Source organism: Herpailurus yagouaroundi, unplaced genomic scaffold (genome assembly GCF_014898765.1).
Source record: "Herpailurus yagouaroundi ecotype Mexico unplaced genomic scaffold, PumYag 163, whole genome shotgun sequence".
Taxonomy (NCBI): Eukaryota; Metazoa; Chordata; class Mammalia; order Carnivora; family Felidae; genus Herpailurus; species Herpailurus yagouaroundi.
In genome coordinates this window covers 33552337-33570433 of record NW_024412404.1, presented here as the reverse complement: position 1 = coordinate 33570433, position 18097 = coordinate 33552337, and the positions used below count along the sequence as shown (strand labels likewise).

General features: G+C 44.2%; 1 protein-coding gene and 1 long non-coding RNA gene across 9 annotated transcripts in view; one reads left to right on the top strand and one right to left on the bottom strand.

Annotated features, from left to right (window-relative positions):
- The window catches only part of EXOC6 (exocyst complex component 6), a 234955-nt gene extending 217446 nt beyond the window's left edge, over positions 1-17509 (bottom strand). For 2 of the 8 annotated variants that reach the window (XM_040485876.1, XM_040485874.1), the window contains exon 1: positions 692-851. In XM_040485876.1, the coding sequence (XP_040341810.1) occupies positions 692-792 (101 nt within the window). In that variant the 5' untranslated portion in view covers positions 793-851. Of the gene's footprint in view, positions 1-446; positions 534-691; positions 852-17275 lie in introns of those variants that run through there. The other 6 variants (XM_040485869.1, XM_040485872.1, XM_040485870.1 and 3 more) reach the window with 5 other exon arrangements.
- LOC121037002 (uncharacterized) lies at positions 720-4549 on the top strand. The gene is made up of 2 exons (XR_005793565.1): positions 720-815; positions 2987-4549. It is a non-coding gene; the product is annotated as an uncharacterized LOC121037002 (long non-coding RNA).
- Positions 17510-18097: the final 588 nt, after the last annotated feature.

Below are 18097 nucleotides of genomic sequence, written 5' to 3'. Positions count from 1 at the left end.
TTTTAAAGGGTGCCTCTTTTTTTAAAATAAATGAGAAAGTTAATGCAAAATTAATGAAACGTTCGTAAATAGTTAAAAGCTTCCCTAACTCCAGAAAGCGTGCCGGGCGAGCGCTCCTTAACACTAGCGCGCTCCTGAGCATCAGCTCCTCCCGGCTAGCTCACGCTCCTTTCTCGCCCACGCTCCGCTCACTCCCACTCCCGCCGCGCTGAGGGATAATGGTGCCGGCGTCTCCCGCCCAATTTCAATTCTCCCACGCTCGCCGCAGCTCCTGGCGCCTGGGTTTCCACCTGCGCGCGCCTCCGCGACTCAGTCACGCCGGCTGCTGGCAGTTAACCTTCGCCCCAGCACAGCCGCCTGCAGCCCCGCCGGGAGCCCGGGAGGCCCAAGGCGCGTCCTCCAGACCCCAGGCCAGGGCCGGGCGGCGCCGCGGTGGCCACACCCACCGGCTGAGTGGTGACAGCTCCTGCAGCTGAGGCGGGCCTGGCCGACAGGTGCAGCCGTCCGTTCGGCCCCTCCCCGCACGGGCCGGGCCCAGGTCTCGGCCCGCCGCCCGGGAGCGCCCCCGCCCGCCTCTGCGCGCACCACCTGTCGGGACGCCCCGCGCGCGGCCGGTGGCTGACGCCCCGCCCGGCTCCTCATGAGCCGCCAGCAGCGGCAGCGCGAGGTCCTGGGGGAATGAGAGCTTTACCGAAGGGTGGGCCCCACGCAGGCGGTGTCGGTGCTCTCGATCTCCTGCAAGATCCGCTCGTGCTCCGGGACGGTGCCCAGACCCTCGCCATTCTCCGCCATCTTGGCTGGAAGCTGAGGAGCCGGTGAGGCGCGGCGCCGCGCAGACGGCGGGGGCGAGCGCCCTGAGGCGCGCGCGCAAGGGGGTGGGGAAGGGGGCGTGGCGAGCGGGGAGATGGCGCGGGGGCGCGCGGAGTGCGTGGGAGGCAGCAGGCGGGCACGCGACCGACTCCCGGGCTCAGCGCCAGCACCTGTCCGAGCTCAAGGTGCTGCCCGCCCAGGCGAGGAGTGAAGACGCGTCGCCTTCCGCTCTCCCCAGCTACTTGCCCCTAGTTGCTATCTAGTGACAGACCTGGCTTTCCCGTACATTCTTGTATTCTGTGTGCCACACCCTCTGCTACGCGCTGGAAATACCTGAATAATGAAGCAGATCGACCGTGAAATAACCACCCTCGATCTGTAATAAAAACTACGGGAACATTTAACGAGGAGGCCTGATGTACTGTGTGGTGGAGAGTCAGAGAAAAGAAAATGTGCACTCAATAAAAATTGTGTGTGGGAGTAAGATTTATTTTAGGAATGTGCCAAGAAAATCCCATGACTACTGTTCTGGGTGCGTTCACATCTCTGCCTGCGGGAAGTTCACGGTGGCCAGTCTTGGCCCTTTATGGCAAGGATACAAGAGAGGCTCAGAGCAACGTGTGACTTCATGCCTAGGCCCTTCAAATCCTTGAACCCAAGTGCCTTCCAGTTGCTGTAGCTAGGATGAGGAGGGGTGGAAACTCTTGAGAGGAGCAGGCATCAGAGAGATGGGAAAGAGGCGGCGTGGCTTCGCAAAGTACTAATGTAGGAGAGTCCTGCATAATGACTTGTTGTGGGACTCTGAGTAAACCAGTTTGTCATGACCAAAGCAGCGACTGAGGAAGACAATCAAGGAATGCAGACCTAGCCCCAAGGGACAACTATTTTCCAGTCGCCATTAATCCAAGGCTCTGAACTCCCCCCCCCCCCCGCCCTTTCCTTACATTTATTTATTTTTGAGAGACAGCGCATGAGCGGGGGAGGGGCAGAGAGAGGAGACACAGAATCGAAGGAAGCTCGAGGCTCCGAGCTGCCAGCACGGAGCCTGATGCAGTCCTCGAACTCACAAACTGAGATCATGACCTGAGCAGAAGTCGAGGCTCAACCAGCTGAGCCAGCCAGGCGCCCCACTGAACTTCCCTTTGAGTGAACCATGCTCTTTCCTATCCAGCTGTGTAACTCCCTCCCTTCAGTGAGTTTTTACTAGAAGCTTACCTCCATCCTCCTTCCCACAAAATTCCCGGGAGGTGGTATTGCATGGGCTCTGAACACAGGGGTCCTCAATTTAATTCCCTGCTCCTTCACTTCACAGCTGGGTGACACTGAGCAGGAACCTAGTTATCTTTTTCAGTTTCTGCATCTGTAAGTGACCACAACTGTAGGGTCTACCTCATCTCACTGTTTCATATTAGTTTTCTAATGTTGCTGTAACAAATTACCACAAACTTAGTAGCTTAAAACATTCCGATTATCTTACAGTTCTATAGGTTAGAAGTCCAACAGGGGTCTCACTGGCCTAAATTCAAGGTGCCACCATGACTGGTTCCTTTCCGGAGAATTCATTTCCTTACCTTTATCAGCTTATAGAGGCCACCCAGAATTCTTAGCTCATGACCCCCTTCCTCATTCTTTAAAGCCAGCAACACCACATCTCTCTGACCATTCTTCGTTCTTCTGTAGTCACATCTCTCTCTCTGACTCTGACATAGGCCATCAAACATTCGGTGCTTTTAATGACCCCTGTGATTAGTTTGGACCCAACCATATAAGTCTGGATAATCTTCTATCTTAAGGTCTTAACCTTAACCACATTTGCAACAACCCCTTTTGTCAAGTACAACATATTTACAGGTTCCAGGGATGAGGATGTGAACCTTTTGGGGGAGCCATTATTTTGCCTGCCACATACAGTAAGTGCCCTATAAACATTACTATCATACATAAATGCTTTCTTTTCCATTAATCTGAAATTTCTGTCCTTCCTGAAAAACTCAAATGTATCTCCTTCATAAAGATTCCCCTATCTAATCACAACCTTCTCTGCTAACTCTAGATTCAATTTAGCACACACTTGTCCACTCCACTACCAACTGTTTTACTAGTGTGCACTTCTTTTGATTAGTTCCTTTTCATACATCTGTGAGTTTTGTTTGTTTTTGTACACTTGGTCCCCAAGGAATCAACATGTGACTGATCTGAGTACACACTGGCTTAGAAGATCAAGGAAGCTCTGCTACATCCAACTGCCCATTCTGCCAAGAAACACCATCAGAAGCCTATTTCCACTGTCTCAATGGTACAGAAGAATCCAGATCTTCTCTGGGAAATCACACTTTCTCAAGATGTAAAAATATGCCAAAGGAAAAAAAAAGTCTTCCTGAGGCCACCAGCACTGTCACACTATGTTAAAGACCTGACGTTCAGAGATGACTTTTTTTTTTTTTTTAATTTTGCAATTTTGTATAGTTCCCCCTTGGAGTTCTGCATGTGGCTGAGAGAAAGGGGTTTTGAAACCAGACAATGCTGAAGATCAGAAGCCACTGGAAAGAATTCAGGATGAGTTAGAAAGGAGCATTCCAAACAGTTCTGAGCATAAGGCAAGAATTTGATTAATCTGTGATTGGTAACAATTTGGAATTAGAATAATAGCAAATCGTAAAAAGTTTTTTCAAACTTACTGTTTATATACTGGCATTAAACACAGCATTTTATATAGTTGTATTCAGTTGTCTTAATAGAAATCTCTAGTATTAACAGCAAATGTGTACCTCAAATTCCATGATGCCACTTTTATCAAGAGCCTCAATGCAAGAAACAATATTTATGGACTTTTGTCAGAGGATATAAACTTCATCCATTCCTCTGGTTATTTAAAATTTTATCTGTGAGTCAAGCCAAGTCCCTGTACCTAGACCCCACTGTTTGGGCCCTTCATGCCATTGTTTTTATTGAGTTCTAAAAAACTGAATATTTTTCTTAGCTGACTGTGTCTCCAAGTATCAACAACCACAATCTGGTGTTAGTACATCTGAATTTCAGGTTCAGCTCTTGAGAAGGGAAAATAAACCTTTTGAAAATTGAACCTGAAACCAAAACATATGAAATGAAGACAACATTTGTATCTTCCTACAAAGAGAATGCAAAGCCATTTCTCCCTGCAGGAAATGGCAGACTCTTAGCTCAGTCAATGTGCAGAATTCATTGTTCTGAAGAGTAAAGCAAGGTGAAGAGAGCAGGGCAAGTGGTATAGGCCACCCTCTTATTTGGCAGCTGTCTCCTAATGGAGCGTTCCTTTCCTGAGCATTCATTAGCCAAGACTTTTTCCGCTTCTCTTCACCAATCCTGACACCATCTACCCAGACCCAGACCCTGTTCTGGGAAGCCAGTCCTGCTTTGCTACTCCTCACTCCAGGCCTATTTCAACACCTGCCCATAGAGATTACTTCAACATAAGCAGCGGCATCTTCCCCTCAAGTCAAGTCAAGACAGAAGGAAGTCCTTATTACCACTTCTCCTTCCGAAGCAGCTTTTGCTGGTTCCCTTTATGACTGCTGACATTTCCGTTAGCACCTGAAATTTTTTGCTAAGAACTTAAAGCTAAATGTTCTAAATAACTATGTAAATTCAAATTTTAGACATAGATATAACAAATGTATAAATGTGCAAAAAAAAGCCTATTATAATTCTATTCTAAGTGATACATTTCTAAAAGACCAAAATAAAAACCATAGTAGCTATATATTGAGCACTGTTCGCTAAGCCCATCATATCATCTAATTTTTTTTTTATTTTTTTTTAACGTTTATTTATTTTTGAGACAGAGAGAGACACATCATGAATGGGGGAGGGGCAGAGAGAGAGGGAGACACAGAATCGGAAGCAGGCTCCAGGCTCTGAGCCATCAGCCCAGAGCCCGACGCGGGGCTCGAACTCGCAGACCTCGAGATCGTGACCTGAGCCGAAGTCGGACGCTTAACCGACCGAGCCACCCAGGCGCCCCTATATCATCTAATTTAATCTTTACTAACTTAATGAGTAATTTAACTGGGTATTTAATTAGTACTAATTTTACGGAAATCTAATTTAATCCTATGGGGTACTTTCCACTATCTCCACTATCTCCAGTTCCTTAATATGAGGAAACAGACTTATAGAAATTAAGTCACTTGTCCAAGGCCACACAGCTAGTAAGCTGAAGAAGGTGGAGCTGTCAACCAGTTCCTGTTTCTCCCATTAATAAAAAAAAAAGTCAGTCAAGAAGCCTGTTCCAATGTTGTTTTACCCATGGGATAGATGATTTACCCAGTCTGGTCTGAGGAGGTTGGAGGCACACACAGGCAGATTGGGTTATTGTTCAGTCAGTGAATATTAACTTCCAGAGATCCACTCAAAATCTCTCTTCAGGACTCCTAGGAAGGAAAAGGTAAACTAGGAAGACTGGCAGGACAGGAGATGCACTCTGTGTCCAGTAAGAAACTACCCAGCAAAGGCTAGGGATTTAACCTGTAAATAAACTTTTAGTCATTAATGACTTAGACTTTGAGCCACTTGTCTGCAGACTCATAACCAATCTTCCGAAGCCCCTCCCTCAGAAAGAGGCTGTAGAATGCAGCTGCCTTGGTCTGGCATTTAACTACTTGGGTTCAAATTCCAACTCATCTTTTTTTTTTTTTTTTTAATTTTTTTTTCAACGTTTATTTATTTTTGGGACAGAGAGAGACAGAGCATGAACGGGGGAGGAGCAGAGAGACGGGGAGACACAGAATCAGAAACAGGCTCCAGGCTCTGAGCCATCAGCCCAGAGCCCGACGCGGGGCTCAAACTCACGGACCGCGAGATCGTGACCTGGCTGAAGTCGGACGCTTAACCGACTGCGCCACCCAGGCGCCCCCCAACTCATCTTTTACTACATGTTGGGCCTCCAGACAGCCAGTGAACTTGTCCAAGCCTCAGTTTCTTCAAGTGTGAATTAGGGACAATAACAGCTCCTACCTCACCAAGTGGTGTGGGAATTAACGAAGATAATATATGCATAATGTTTAGCCCAGGGTTCGGTCAACCTTAGCATTAGAGACCAGAACTATCAGACATTTTTTTAATGCTTATTTATTTTCGAGAGAGAGAGAGAGAGAGAGAGGAGAGAGAGCTAGTGACAGAGAGGAAGAAAGAGAAGGAGAGAGGATCCAAAGTGGGCTTTGTGATGACAACAGAGAGCCCAATGCAGGGCTCAAAGTCACCAGCCACGAGATCATGACCTGAGCCAAAGTCAGAGGCTTAACCAACTGAGCCACCCAGGTGCCCCCAGACATTTATTTTTAAACCAGGAAGCCCAGAATTTAGCTTCCTCTTTGATAAAATACATATAAAAACCAGACATATAAATGTTCTTTTTTTTTTAATCTTTATTTTTGAGAGAGTGAGAGACAGACTGAGAGCAGGGGACGAACAGAGAGAGAGAGGGAGACACAGAATCCGAAGCAGGCTCCAGGCTCTGAGCTGTCAGCACAGAGCCTGATGTGGGGCTCGAACCCACAAAACCATGAGATCATGACCTGAGCCAAAGTCGGACACTTAGCCTACTGAGCCACCCAGGCGCCCCTAAATGTTCTTTTTTCTAATCATTAACAAAATATCCTAGTTTTATATCAGGGCTTTCTGAACCTGAACTTCATTTTTTAAATGCTTGATGGATAGAAACTGCCTGAACTTTATTTCCTGTCGTAGGGGAGGAAACAGGACCATGTCCTTGGGTTAGACTCGTGGTTCCAGATCGACTTCAGTGAGCCCTCCAAATCTCAGAGAAGTCAAGTGCCTCTTTGCTGTCCGGGGAGGCCGTGCTTATCCTTTGAAGTACATATTGTGATGGTAAACAAATTGCTGAGTCTGCCTCCACTTCCAAGCACAGGCACAATTCTGTATTGTTGACCGTCCAGCCCAGTGAATAGTTGTTAAATGAATGAATCACATGCAGATACTTCTAGTGTTAAGCTTACTGTTGTGAAACCATGTTTCATGAGGTAGGTACATCTCTACAGAAAGATTCCCCTCTGCATTCCTGGGAACCCTAGAGTTGACTCCCTGATCTTCATCTTCTCAAGACTGTGCTAGTATCATTCCAATGCTTCTTAGGGAGTGTAAGAGCCATCATTACATAATTGTAGAACTGTATCGAGGTAAGTAGAGGCAGTTCTTTATACTTTGGCTCTAATAACGTACCCCTTATTGGTGCCTTTTAGCTGCTCTTTGGGGTTGTCTTGACAGCTGCAGTCCTTCAACTTCTGTCTTGTTGGCGCAGTGGCCTCCAGTGGCCACATTCTGTAAGTGCAAGAGGATGTGAATTGAGCCCAGCCAGGCCCCAGAGGATTCCTGCTGCAAAATAAGGTCCAGGAATCCGTTGTTCCGTAAAGATCTGGATCCCATGGTGGAGAACAATAGAAGGAAATTTGAAATTGGAGCCAAATAAAGTCAGTTTTTCTGAAATATGGGCCAGTCCTCAGAGACGCTCCAAAGTAATTAGCCCCAGGTTCTGTTCATTCAACAACTGTTTTTACTGAATGCTTTCTGAGCGCCAGGATCTGTGCTAGGCTCTTAGGGCTGCTCTGTCGGTATGTGACCTGTGCAGTCGTTCTTGGATTAATGCTCTGCCATCACCATCTTGTAATTCTTAATAATTTTTGAACAAAGGGGCCTTCTTTTTAATTTTGCATTGGGTCTGGCAAATGATGTCACTAGTCCTCCTTTCAGACCAATGTCCTGAAAGCTCCATTAGCTTGCTCATCCAAAAGCTAAACATTTTTGAGTCCATAATCAGGCAACTAAAGAACAATATTATTTTCTCTGAGTTCCATTCTAGCTTTTCCTTCCTCTTCCCTCCAACCTCCAGCTTATAACATCAACTGTTTTCTCTTTTCTTTCCTTCCATCTCCTCACTGTTGGTTTTGCTGTTCATCCTGTTCCATGCATTCTCTATTCCTCACTCTTGTCCCACTTAGCTTTTCTTTATTCCTTTTGCCCTTTCTCCCTCTCCTCTCACTTGTCCTATTGTTCTTCTGTCGGCAAAATGGATTTGGAAATGTAACAAATGTCATGTAATGAAATAGTACTAATGATGACGATGACAGCTGACATTTTCGCCTTGGCCATTCTCTGCAAAATAGCATCCCTGGACCTCCCTATGCCTCACCCTGTTTTGTTATTCATCAGAGCACTTTAATACCACTTTTTTTAAATATAAAACTATTGATTGACCACTGTTTACCAGTATTTACAATAAAGTAAACATTATAAGGCCGGATAACATTCCAGCTACAAAGTTATTGTTTCTCCTGGTTTCAGCTGAACCAGTAACTCAAATACAGAGAAGATTGAGCCTCCGTGTAAGGAATGAGTTGGGATAAAGAAAACACATGAAGAAGTTAGATTACAGAGCTTTGTCCCCCATTTATTCCAGCAGGTGCTAAACTGCCAACATCTCTAACCACGTGATTGTGATTAGGCTTCCACGAATGAAGTCTTGAACATTCCATGAATCATGACCTTTTGGTCCATATAGCACCGGGATTTCAATTTTTTGAAAAGGAATGGTTCACTAGAAGGAAACTCTAGATGTCCATTTAACTAAGTTTCGCTTACCTAACTAACACACACCAGGACTTGTCTAGTTTTCTCATTTGGGTGGGGAGGTTGTTGATAGTGATGAAATTTTCCTTTCAGGGATCTTGCAAATAAACTTGTATTTATATGACTGTAGATATGGATATGGATGCTAATATAGCTGTTTTTACATTGTCCAATTTAAATTGTTTACATTATGTTTAAATTGTCCAATTAAAAAATTTGAAAGGTTAAGGCATCAGGAAAAATTCCAATTTAAGTGATTTATTTCTTAGGTTGCTGAAAATGATGGCATCCCAGAAACGTGGTCTTATCCATAGTTACAAAATGCTGTTTTTGTTTGGGTGAATGTTAAAAAAAAAAAAAAGAAAGAAAACCATTTATAAATGTACTTTAAGTACACACACACATACAAAAAACAAAAAAACAAAAAACCCCAGAATGGTCCTTAGGCCTATAGGAGTTAAACGCAAATTCTGACCAAGTAACAACTATGAAGACAACCCCCAACATTTAGAACAGGTGTTCTCTAATGCTGGAGAATAATACGCCATGATCTCAAATATTCTTTTCTGATATAGGAAGCAACTACAGAAAGCTTTTATTTGTTCAAAGTAACCAATGCTAGAGAGGCAAAGAACCCCAACACCCCCCTCCCAATCCTACTTCAAAATGAACATAGCAAAATTGATTTTCATTAGAATGTTATTTCTTCACACTAATAAATCAAAAACCCAAGACCCAGACGCCATATATATACCAACACAAACAATTACTGAGCTGCATCTCCAGGACTCAAATGCCAAGCTAGTCTCTCTGCATAAAAAACACGTACAATTTGAGGACATTTCATATTTGCCTCTTTTGCCAGCACCAGCTCTGCCTCTTCTGAATCTTTCCATTTCATGAGAAACACGAATTCCCCACTGCTGTCTGTGGCACCAATTTTTCATTCAGGATCAAGCCCTCTGGCAAAGCCTCTTGGTTCAGCAGCAGAATCTCTTTTCTTCTTTGACTTGCTATCATCAGAGTCACTGTCAGATAAAGATTTTCTATTTATACCATCTTTTTCTTTACTTGTTTTTTGAGAATTAAGAAATACTGCATCTGGGGTGCCTGGGTGGCTCCATCGGGTAAGCGTCCAACTCCTGATTCCGGCTCAGGTCATGATCTCCCAGTTCATGGGATCAAGCCCCACATGGAGCTCTGCACTGACAGCACAGAGCCTGTTTGGGATTCTCTCTCTCCCTCTCCCTCTGCCCCTCCCTTGCTCGCTTGCTCTCACTCTCAAAATACATAAACACTTTTTAAAATTTATTTTTAAAAAAGAAATGCTTCAGTTAACTCTGGCCAGTCTAAGTTTCTTCAGGTTCCCAAGTGTTGTCAGCATCTGTAAATCCCTTCCACTTCAGGAAATACTCTACCTTCGATTCACTACACGTTGGTCCAGTACTTTTTCCACCACAAATTCTTCAGGCTCTGCCTCTTCTACTTTTTTGCTCTTTCTATTCTGTTTCTTCCCCAGTTTTTGCAATATAGTTTTATTGGAGACCCTTTTTCTTTATGGCAGACTTGTAGAGCCTCCAAGCTGCTCTGGGTCCGGGGTCTTCTGTGTCTCCAGCCTGAGTTGCCTCAAGCTCCAGCCACATCTGAGGGGGTGGCCCTGGGGAGCGGTGCCAATACTACTTTTTTATTTGCTTATTTCTAGCTTCTCTCACTAAAGTACAAGGTCCCTGTGAGCAGGAATGTCCAGGTCTTCATCTTGCTATATCAATAGCAAGACCACTGACCATCCTAGACCATTGCCTGATGCGTTGTAGACACTCCATAAACATTTATTTACTGAGTGAATGAACAAATAAGTGAATGTGCTTTACTATGTAGGAGGCATTACATTAAATACATTTCATGCCTGGGGCACCTGGGTGGCTCAGGGGGTTAAGCAGCCTACTCTTTTTTTTAATTTTTTTTTATGTTTTTATTTTATTTTTGAGAGAGAGAGACAGAGTGTGAGTGGGGAAAGGGCAGAGAGAAAGAGGGAGACACAGAATCCGAAGCAGGCTCCAGGCTTTGAGCTGTCAGCACAGAGCCTGATGCAAGGCTCGAACTCATGAAGAGTGAGATCATGACCTGAGCCAAAGTCGGCCGCTTAACCGACTGAGCCACCCAGGCTCCCTGAAAGCAGCCTTCTCTTGATTTTGGCTCAGGTCATGATCTCATAGTTCCTGAGATCGAGTCCTGTGTGGATGTCAGCCCAGAGCCTGCTTGAGATTCTCTCTCCCTCCCTCTGCCTTTCCCCAGCTCACAGGTGTGTGTGTGTGTGTGTGTGTGTGTGTGTGTGTGTGTGTGTGTGCATCCCCACCCTCAAAACAAATAAACTTTAAATACATACATACACACATACATACATACGTACATTTCATGCCTAATTCATGTAATCATTTCAGTTAGCTCTCTTAGTAATTATAGACGCAAAATTCGAACCTCATCCTTCTGGCTCCAGAGCCCATTCACTTCACCAGTAGATAAACAAACTGTCCCCCTGGTTAGAATACTTGGTTCCCAGGTACAAAATGTTTTTTAGCTTTTCTCTTGTCTTGCACTGAAGATAAAACAGCTAATGCTATCATTTAAATGTCCAGCAGAAATTTGGCAACTACACAGCCCACAGTCATCGGGGACCCCAGGCTTTCCTGAGATGCTGCAGACACAGCAGGCCTCAGTCACAATTAGGCCCACATTTATTTCTGGACAGTTTCTCTGGATTCCATGTTTTATCCACAACATGTAGCATATTATGTCACTCTCATCAGAAATTAAATGTGGTGATGATATTACATTAGTATGAAATATAAGCATTAGCAAATATAGTTTTGAAAAGAGGATACCTCTCTCCTCTGGATGTTATACAACCAAAATAAAATTTACATTACTTAGTATTTATTTCCCACTTGCTCAGAATTTCAATATGTTGTGAATGCTTTTTTACTTCAACATTCTATACACTTATTAAATTATACTGGCATATGTATCCCAGGTATAAATTAGACATAATAATAACAGCTAATATTTATTGAGCATTTACAGTGTACTAGGCAGGCCTTGTGCTAAGCACTCTGTATATATTAACCATTTGAGATGGGTTATATTATAAGAGTTTGAGATGGGTTATATTATTAGAGTTTCAGACACTAAGGCCAAAATCAAACATCTAATAAAACCTGCACCTTTGATGTTAATCATTATACTTAAGGGGATAAGATTTAATAGAAATATCACATTTCTGAAGATATAAACAGCAAGAGCATTGCAGAATGTCTACAGCTGATTTAACAAGTTATATTTTTTTAAATCATCCCAAGATTTTATTGTGTATACAGTTTATACTATTAGGTGGATTTTTTAAAAAATGTTTTCTGTCCCTTCCTAAAAGCATGTTATCTTCATTCCTAAAAACATTAAAGTCAAAGAAATAACAATATCCTGTTTGCTCTTAAGCTGGTAAAACTTCATGGTCAGCTTTTGGAAAAGAGCCCGAGACAGTCTGTGAATACAAGTGTAAAACAATTATGTTATCATAAAACAATTACAAAAATTTCTTCTGGTACGTCATCTTGTACAATTCCCTTTTCCTCCTATTTTTCCCAGACCTCTGTAAGGCCATTCTTTGGATATGTCCCCTTTCTCTACTTCCTACTGACTTTGCAGTGCCCTCAACCTGCCCTTATCTTCTCTCAGATCCAGCTACAGCAGTAAGACATGCTGTGATGTGTGAACCCTGTGACTTCAGGACCTGTCCTAAGAGGCTAACAACATACTTGCAGAACCCAAGAGGCATAATGAGCCCAGGCAACATCCAAGTTGGAGTCAGGACCCATGGGGTGGGCCAGGTCTAATGGGCAAATCTGGCAGCAGGAAGTCATAGTGTGAATGAGGTAAATGTTATGAACACTGCCACTGCCCCATCCTAAGTACATAGTGGCCATCACTAATTTATCAGAATCATCCCCAACGTAAGATTCAGGCAGCTGCTACTGATGCATTGGAACTGATTTGCTGCTTGAGACCTACTGACCATCCTTGTTAAAGGACGTTCGTGATGCTGAATAAGACTAGTCCTAGTGGTTTCTGGGAACGTGGCTCCAGACAGCCCTGAAGTCTACCAGGGACAAGCACGCCTCCCAGATGGAAGAGCTAGCAAGGAGCTGGACATATCTATACCCAATGGAGGGACTGGAGTGAAAGTCAGAAAATCTGAAGACAGGAGCCCCTGGGTGGCTCAGTCAGTTGAGCGTCCGACTTCGGCTCAGGTCATGATATCACACTTTGTAAGTTCAAGCCCCACATGGGGCTCTGTACTGACAGCTCGGAGTCTGGAGCCTGCTTTGAGTTCTGCTCTCTCTCTCTCTCTCTCTCTCTCTGCTCCTCCCCCACTCATGCTCTCTCTCTCTCTCTCTCTCTCTCTCTCTCTCTCGCTGCTCCTCCCCCACTCATGCTCTCTCTCTCTCAAAAATGAATAAATATTTTAAAATTTGGGGAAAAAAAGGAAAGAAAATCTGAAAAGAATGAGAAAATCCAGTGGAAATTGGCATACAGTGGTAACATGGTGAAAACAGTTGTGCCCAGGACAAAAGGGTTAAGGCAGCAAAACTAATTCCAGATCTCCACCTGCTGGTGAGTTTCAGCCTACCAGCAATCTGAATACCCAAAGCCAAGCAGGAGACCTTTCCTGACATTTCTTCCTTTTCTCCTAAATTCATTCACCATCTGCATGGCTAATCTCAAATTCTACTTTTCTACCCTGGAATTTTATTCCCCAAATTCCACTGTTGTAGCTACCTGTGATGTCTTTAATGAATATTTCACCGACAACACAAACCATGGAAACACATAAGGTCTCAGCTCTCCCCTGAAACTCTCTCTCCTTTAAACTCAATACTATAGGCAGTTGTGCCCTTTTACATAAAGAATGAAAACAAACGCAGGACCTCAGAATCATCTGATTCTTTTTTTTTTTTTCAACGTTTATTTATTTTTGGGACAGAGAGAGACAGAGCATGAATGGGGGAGGGGCAGAGAGAGAGGGAGACACAGAATCGGAAACAGGCTCCAGGCTCCGAGCCATCAGCCCAGAGCCTGATGCGGGGCTCGAACTCACGGACCGCAAGATCGTGACCTGGCTGAAGTCGGACGCCTAACCGACTGCGCCACCCAGGCGCCCCAGAATCATCTGATTCTTGTCCACTTTTCCACACATACAAAAAAGGAGGGCCAAAGGAGCAGACCCAAGGTCCCATTGGGGGAGTCAGGCAGAGACAGGCTGGGCTTTCTGAGAGAAGCCTGCTGTGGGAGCAGCCAAGTCTGAGGTCAGGAAGAGGAGGAATGCAGCTGGGCAAGGCAGAAGCGACTGTGGACCACTGACAGTCCCCAACAGCAATTCCCCACAGCCCCTCGGGGAGAGGAGACCCATTCTCTCACATGATGTGTGGGGCTGAGTGCTAGAAGCTTGCACACCCTGTGAAAGAAGAGCTGTTGAGTCTCCCTTCAATGACATGAGCAGAAACCATCTCTGAGCCCTCAGTCACTGAGCTCTCGGGGCTCACCTTGTCAGAGAAGGAAGTCCCACCTGGCTCTGATCTGAACACTGACCGTAAGCAGGGCACCTCAGACTCCCAGCTGGAAAACAAAATGGGCAGGAGGAGGGAGCTCACAGAGGCTAAGATTTTATGACAGAAAATGTTTGTTGAAGCAGTGCCTTGCATCTCTGACAAGGAAAAATGAAAAGGAGAACTATTAGAACTTCTCTCTCTCTCTGTCTCTCTCTCTCTCACTCACTCTCAATTCCCAGGTGTGAGGCTTTCCTTGAGAATGTTTCTCTCCTGTATGGTCAGCCCCATCCTCTCACTGTCCCCTCCAGCCACCCCCACCCCCCACCCCCAGCCGGGCCCGTGCAGCCCAGCTGGCCAGTCTGCATCCAACCAAATGCACCTTCCACTGTCTCTGCCTTTAGAGCTTGTAGCTATTCAAATACCTGGACCACCTCCTCTTTTTCCCTGAAATGATAACTTTCTCTCTCAATTGCCTCCTTTCTTTTGCTTCACAAGGTCACCATTAGTTCAGAAGCTCATATAAATCAGTTCAAGAAATATTTATCTAGCTACTCCACTGGTAGAATATTTTGCAGAAGATACTAGAATATAAGGAAGATACATTCCTGCCCTCAGGAATCTGTAGCCTGAAAACGGTTATAAAATAACAACACACACACAAGTGAGTCAGAATAAATGCTCTCGATTCTTTGGGGGCTTCAAAGGATGGGCATTCACGTGTGGCTGGGGGATCAGGAGAGGCTTCACAGAAGAAAGAGCATTTGAATCGTGAGGTAGGGCTGAGTTAATAATAATAATAAGCAGCCATGAACACGAGAGGAAGAAAATCTCAGAACACATTGTCAAATAGTTAACAAACTAGTTCAGCCAAAATGGAGGTCCTGTCTTGATTTTCCAACCTTCATATTTGGCCACACAAGCTGACGTGTTCTGTAAGAGCAGTGGAACAGAATAGTTGACGCTGGAATATCGATGGCATGCATAGGTATGTATAGAAAGGCTTGGAATGTCAGCCTAAGAAGTCTTCATCTAATAATTATGAAAGCAAAGATTTAAGAAAACTAATTTTAGTTAATATTGTCCCACATAAAGTTTTATTAGGAGCTCTGAGTCTACCCTCCACATAACACTGGGGTGTTTTAGCTGGAGCCTTTGGAAGAGAGTGTTCTCCCGGCTTGTTCAATAACCCAGACGTGAGGTTAACAGTGAGTACTACAGGCCCACTCTGGTGGTGACAGGGCAAGACCTGGAGAAAATATCAGCGCTGTCTCCTCTCTTGAGGGTAACACTGGGAGAGTGTTGTGATGACCAGATCTACATTGATTTTTTTCTTCAGGAAGACCAGGTACAAGACTGGGGATATTTGCCCTAGCAACAGAGGGTAGGAAAGCTCCAAGATCCAAAGCAGGAAGTCAGATCCAGTATCAAGGAAGACTAGGGATAGTTCCGTGGACGGATGACATGTAGAGGTGTTGGCCAGGGTTATGAGACCAGGGAAGAGGGTCAGGGGTTGATGACCAAGGGCTCTGAAGCAGCAATGGCAGCAGAGGCCACAGTAACTAACACATGTCTAGGCTCCCCTCACCCTTTACCTTGTTTCCCTTTAGACTTCTGATCTAGCCACAAGGCAAATGCACAAGTTCTAGAAGGCGCTGGTACAGTATAAAGTTTGTTCCATACAGAGAAAACTACTGAGCTTCTCACTAGTAAAACAGCTTGGGGCGGGGGGTGGGGAGCCAGGGACCTGGTGGCTTAGTCCGTTAAGTGCCTGACTTTGGCTCAAGTCATGATCTCTCGGTTTGTGGGTTTGAGGCCCACATCAGGCTCTCTGCTGTCAGCACAAAGCCTGCCTGCTTCTAATCTCTGTCTCCCTCTCTCTCTGCCCCTCCTCCCCCTCTCAAAAATAAACATTAAAAAAAAAAAAAAAAAAAGCTCTTGTTTCTTCTACCTATTAAACAGGGTAGAAATAACCTGCCCTTCTTCATGGGATGTTCATGATGCTTGGATAAAATGAAAATGTAAGGAAAAAATTGTAACGGAGTTTAATCATTTTACAACTGCACCTACATATTGATAACCCAAGAATCAACCAATAAAGAGCAATACCTTCCCATGCCCTCAACACTACCCTAGGCCCTCTGAAGAGATTCAAAATATATTTAAATGCAAAATCAAATTTAAATATTTGGGAGAAATTTACTCAGATTTAAACTGTAGTATATTTCTTTTTTTTTGACAGAGAGAGAGAGAGAGAGAGAGACAGAGCATGAGTGGGGGAGGGGCAGAGAGAGAGAAGGAGACACAGAATCCAAAGCAGGCTCCAGGCTCCAAGCTGTCAGCACAGAGTCCGACACGGGGCTCGAACTCACAGACCGCGAGATCATGACCTGAGCCAAAGTCGGACGCTGAACCGACTGAGCCAGCTAGGCGCCCCTAAACTGTTGTGTATTTCAAAGGAACTTGGCCCTGGGCCCTTTCTGAGGATGAAGAGACAATATCCCTCCCCCATCCTTTTATTTAATTAACAAATATTAGCCAACAAATATTTATTGACTGTCACTATCAAATTCAGTGGTTGCCATTTCATTCCCACACTGATAAGTGTCAGTTACAGGCAGGCAGGTAGAAAGAATTAAATTTTAAAAGCTGCTCTTTTAACACAAAGATACATGTCTTTCATTTTAATCCTGTTCTTGAAATGTGCAAATTAATCCCCATATTACCAAAGAAGCTATTTTTAAATCGTATGTGGAAATAAAATTAAAAAAAAAGAAAAACGTATCTGAGAGGTCACCACATCTTCGAGAGTAGCAACAATGAAAATAAACATTTTACTTCTTTTTCCCTAAAACTCACATCCACCCGAATAGAAACTGGTTTCACTGACATGTCTAATTGTTCTCAGTGTTTCTTGCTAAGTGATAGTTTAGAGAAAACCTTTGAAATCTCATATAAATAAGATGGGGTATGTATTTGGAGATGGCATGATGCCCTTTTTGATCTCTTGAAATTCTATTTTTTAAACCCTGTGGTGATGAATCAGGAAACAAATATAATCCCAAAAAAAGTGGGTTGTTTATTGCAGTTTCTCTAAAGAGAAGAGATAAGGTTAGGTATATACAGAATTGTACCTATTTTTTCAAAACCTATTTTTTTATTCCGTTATGGAGAAAAGTATAAAAAGAAGTGAATAACACCAGCTGAACACCACTAAAGAAGAAACAAATACAAAGGAGTCCTACCTTAAAGTCGCTTCAATGGGCAGCTCAAAAGACTGAATCTCAGCCAGGACATTCTCGTAAGTGTGATCCGGGTCTTCTTCCAACATTGCTCCACATGCCCCTGATTTTCCAACTGCAGACATCGTATTTTGAGTGTGCAAAACGGTTGTAATTTACAAAAAGCAATGTGGGTTTTGTTGTAATTATCACAAGCGTTCTCCCTTGTTCACCCAGAGTAGCAGCAAAGGCTGAGCTCACAGTCTGACTTCATGCTATCAAAATCTTCGCTTCCAAGAATGTTGCACAGCTGTTGCTGTCCAGTCTCTACTTATAACATTTTACTTATTATTAACCTTGACACAGTTCAGAAAGTTCCTGCCTGATGTCTGCTATGTTTATTTATTTGTTTCTCAAAGATAGTGACTGCAACCATATAAAAAATTACTACATAGTATCGACTTGTCAGGGCACATATTTTAATTATTTATGCTAAAAACAGAATACAAGCCATGCTCCTACTTATTCTTGTGATTATACCCTTGCCAACAAACCCAAGTAGGTAGCGTGTCCAGGAAAAATGTAACCTCTTGTAGGATATGATTTTGGAGTCACTGGGCTAGTTCCTTGGGTCCCCCTGTCCGCCACTACTCCACCATAGTCACTGTTGTGTGTTTGTCCGTTTACAGAGCCATTCCTTCTTCCGTCCCCAGCTAAAATCCTTGTTGGTCACTTATGCATCACTGTGAACGAGTCTGCCAGATCCCTTCCGCAGAATAGGTTTTGATGGAGAGGGGGAAAGCGCAAAGATGCCGGGATGGGAAGGGGACAGGCTGTCACTGAGAG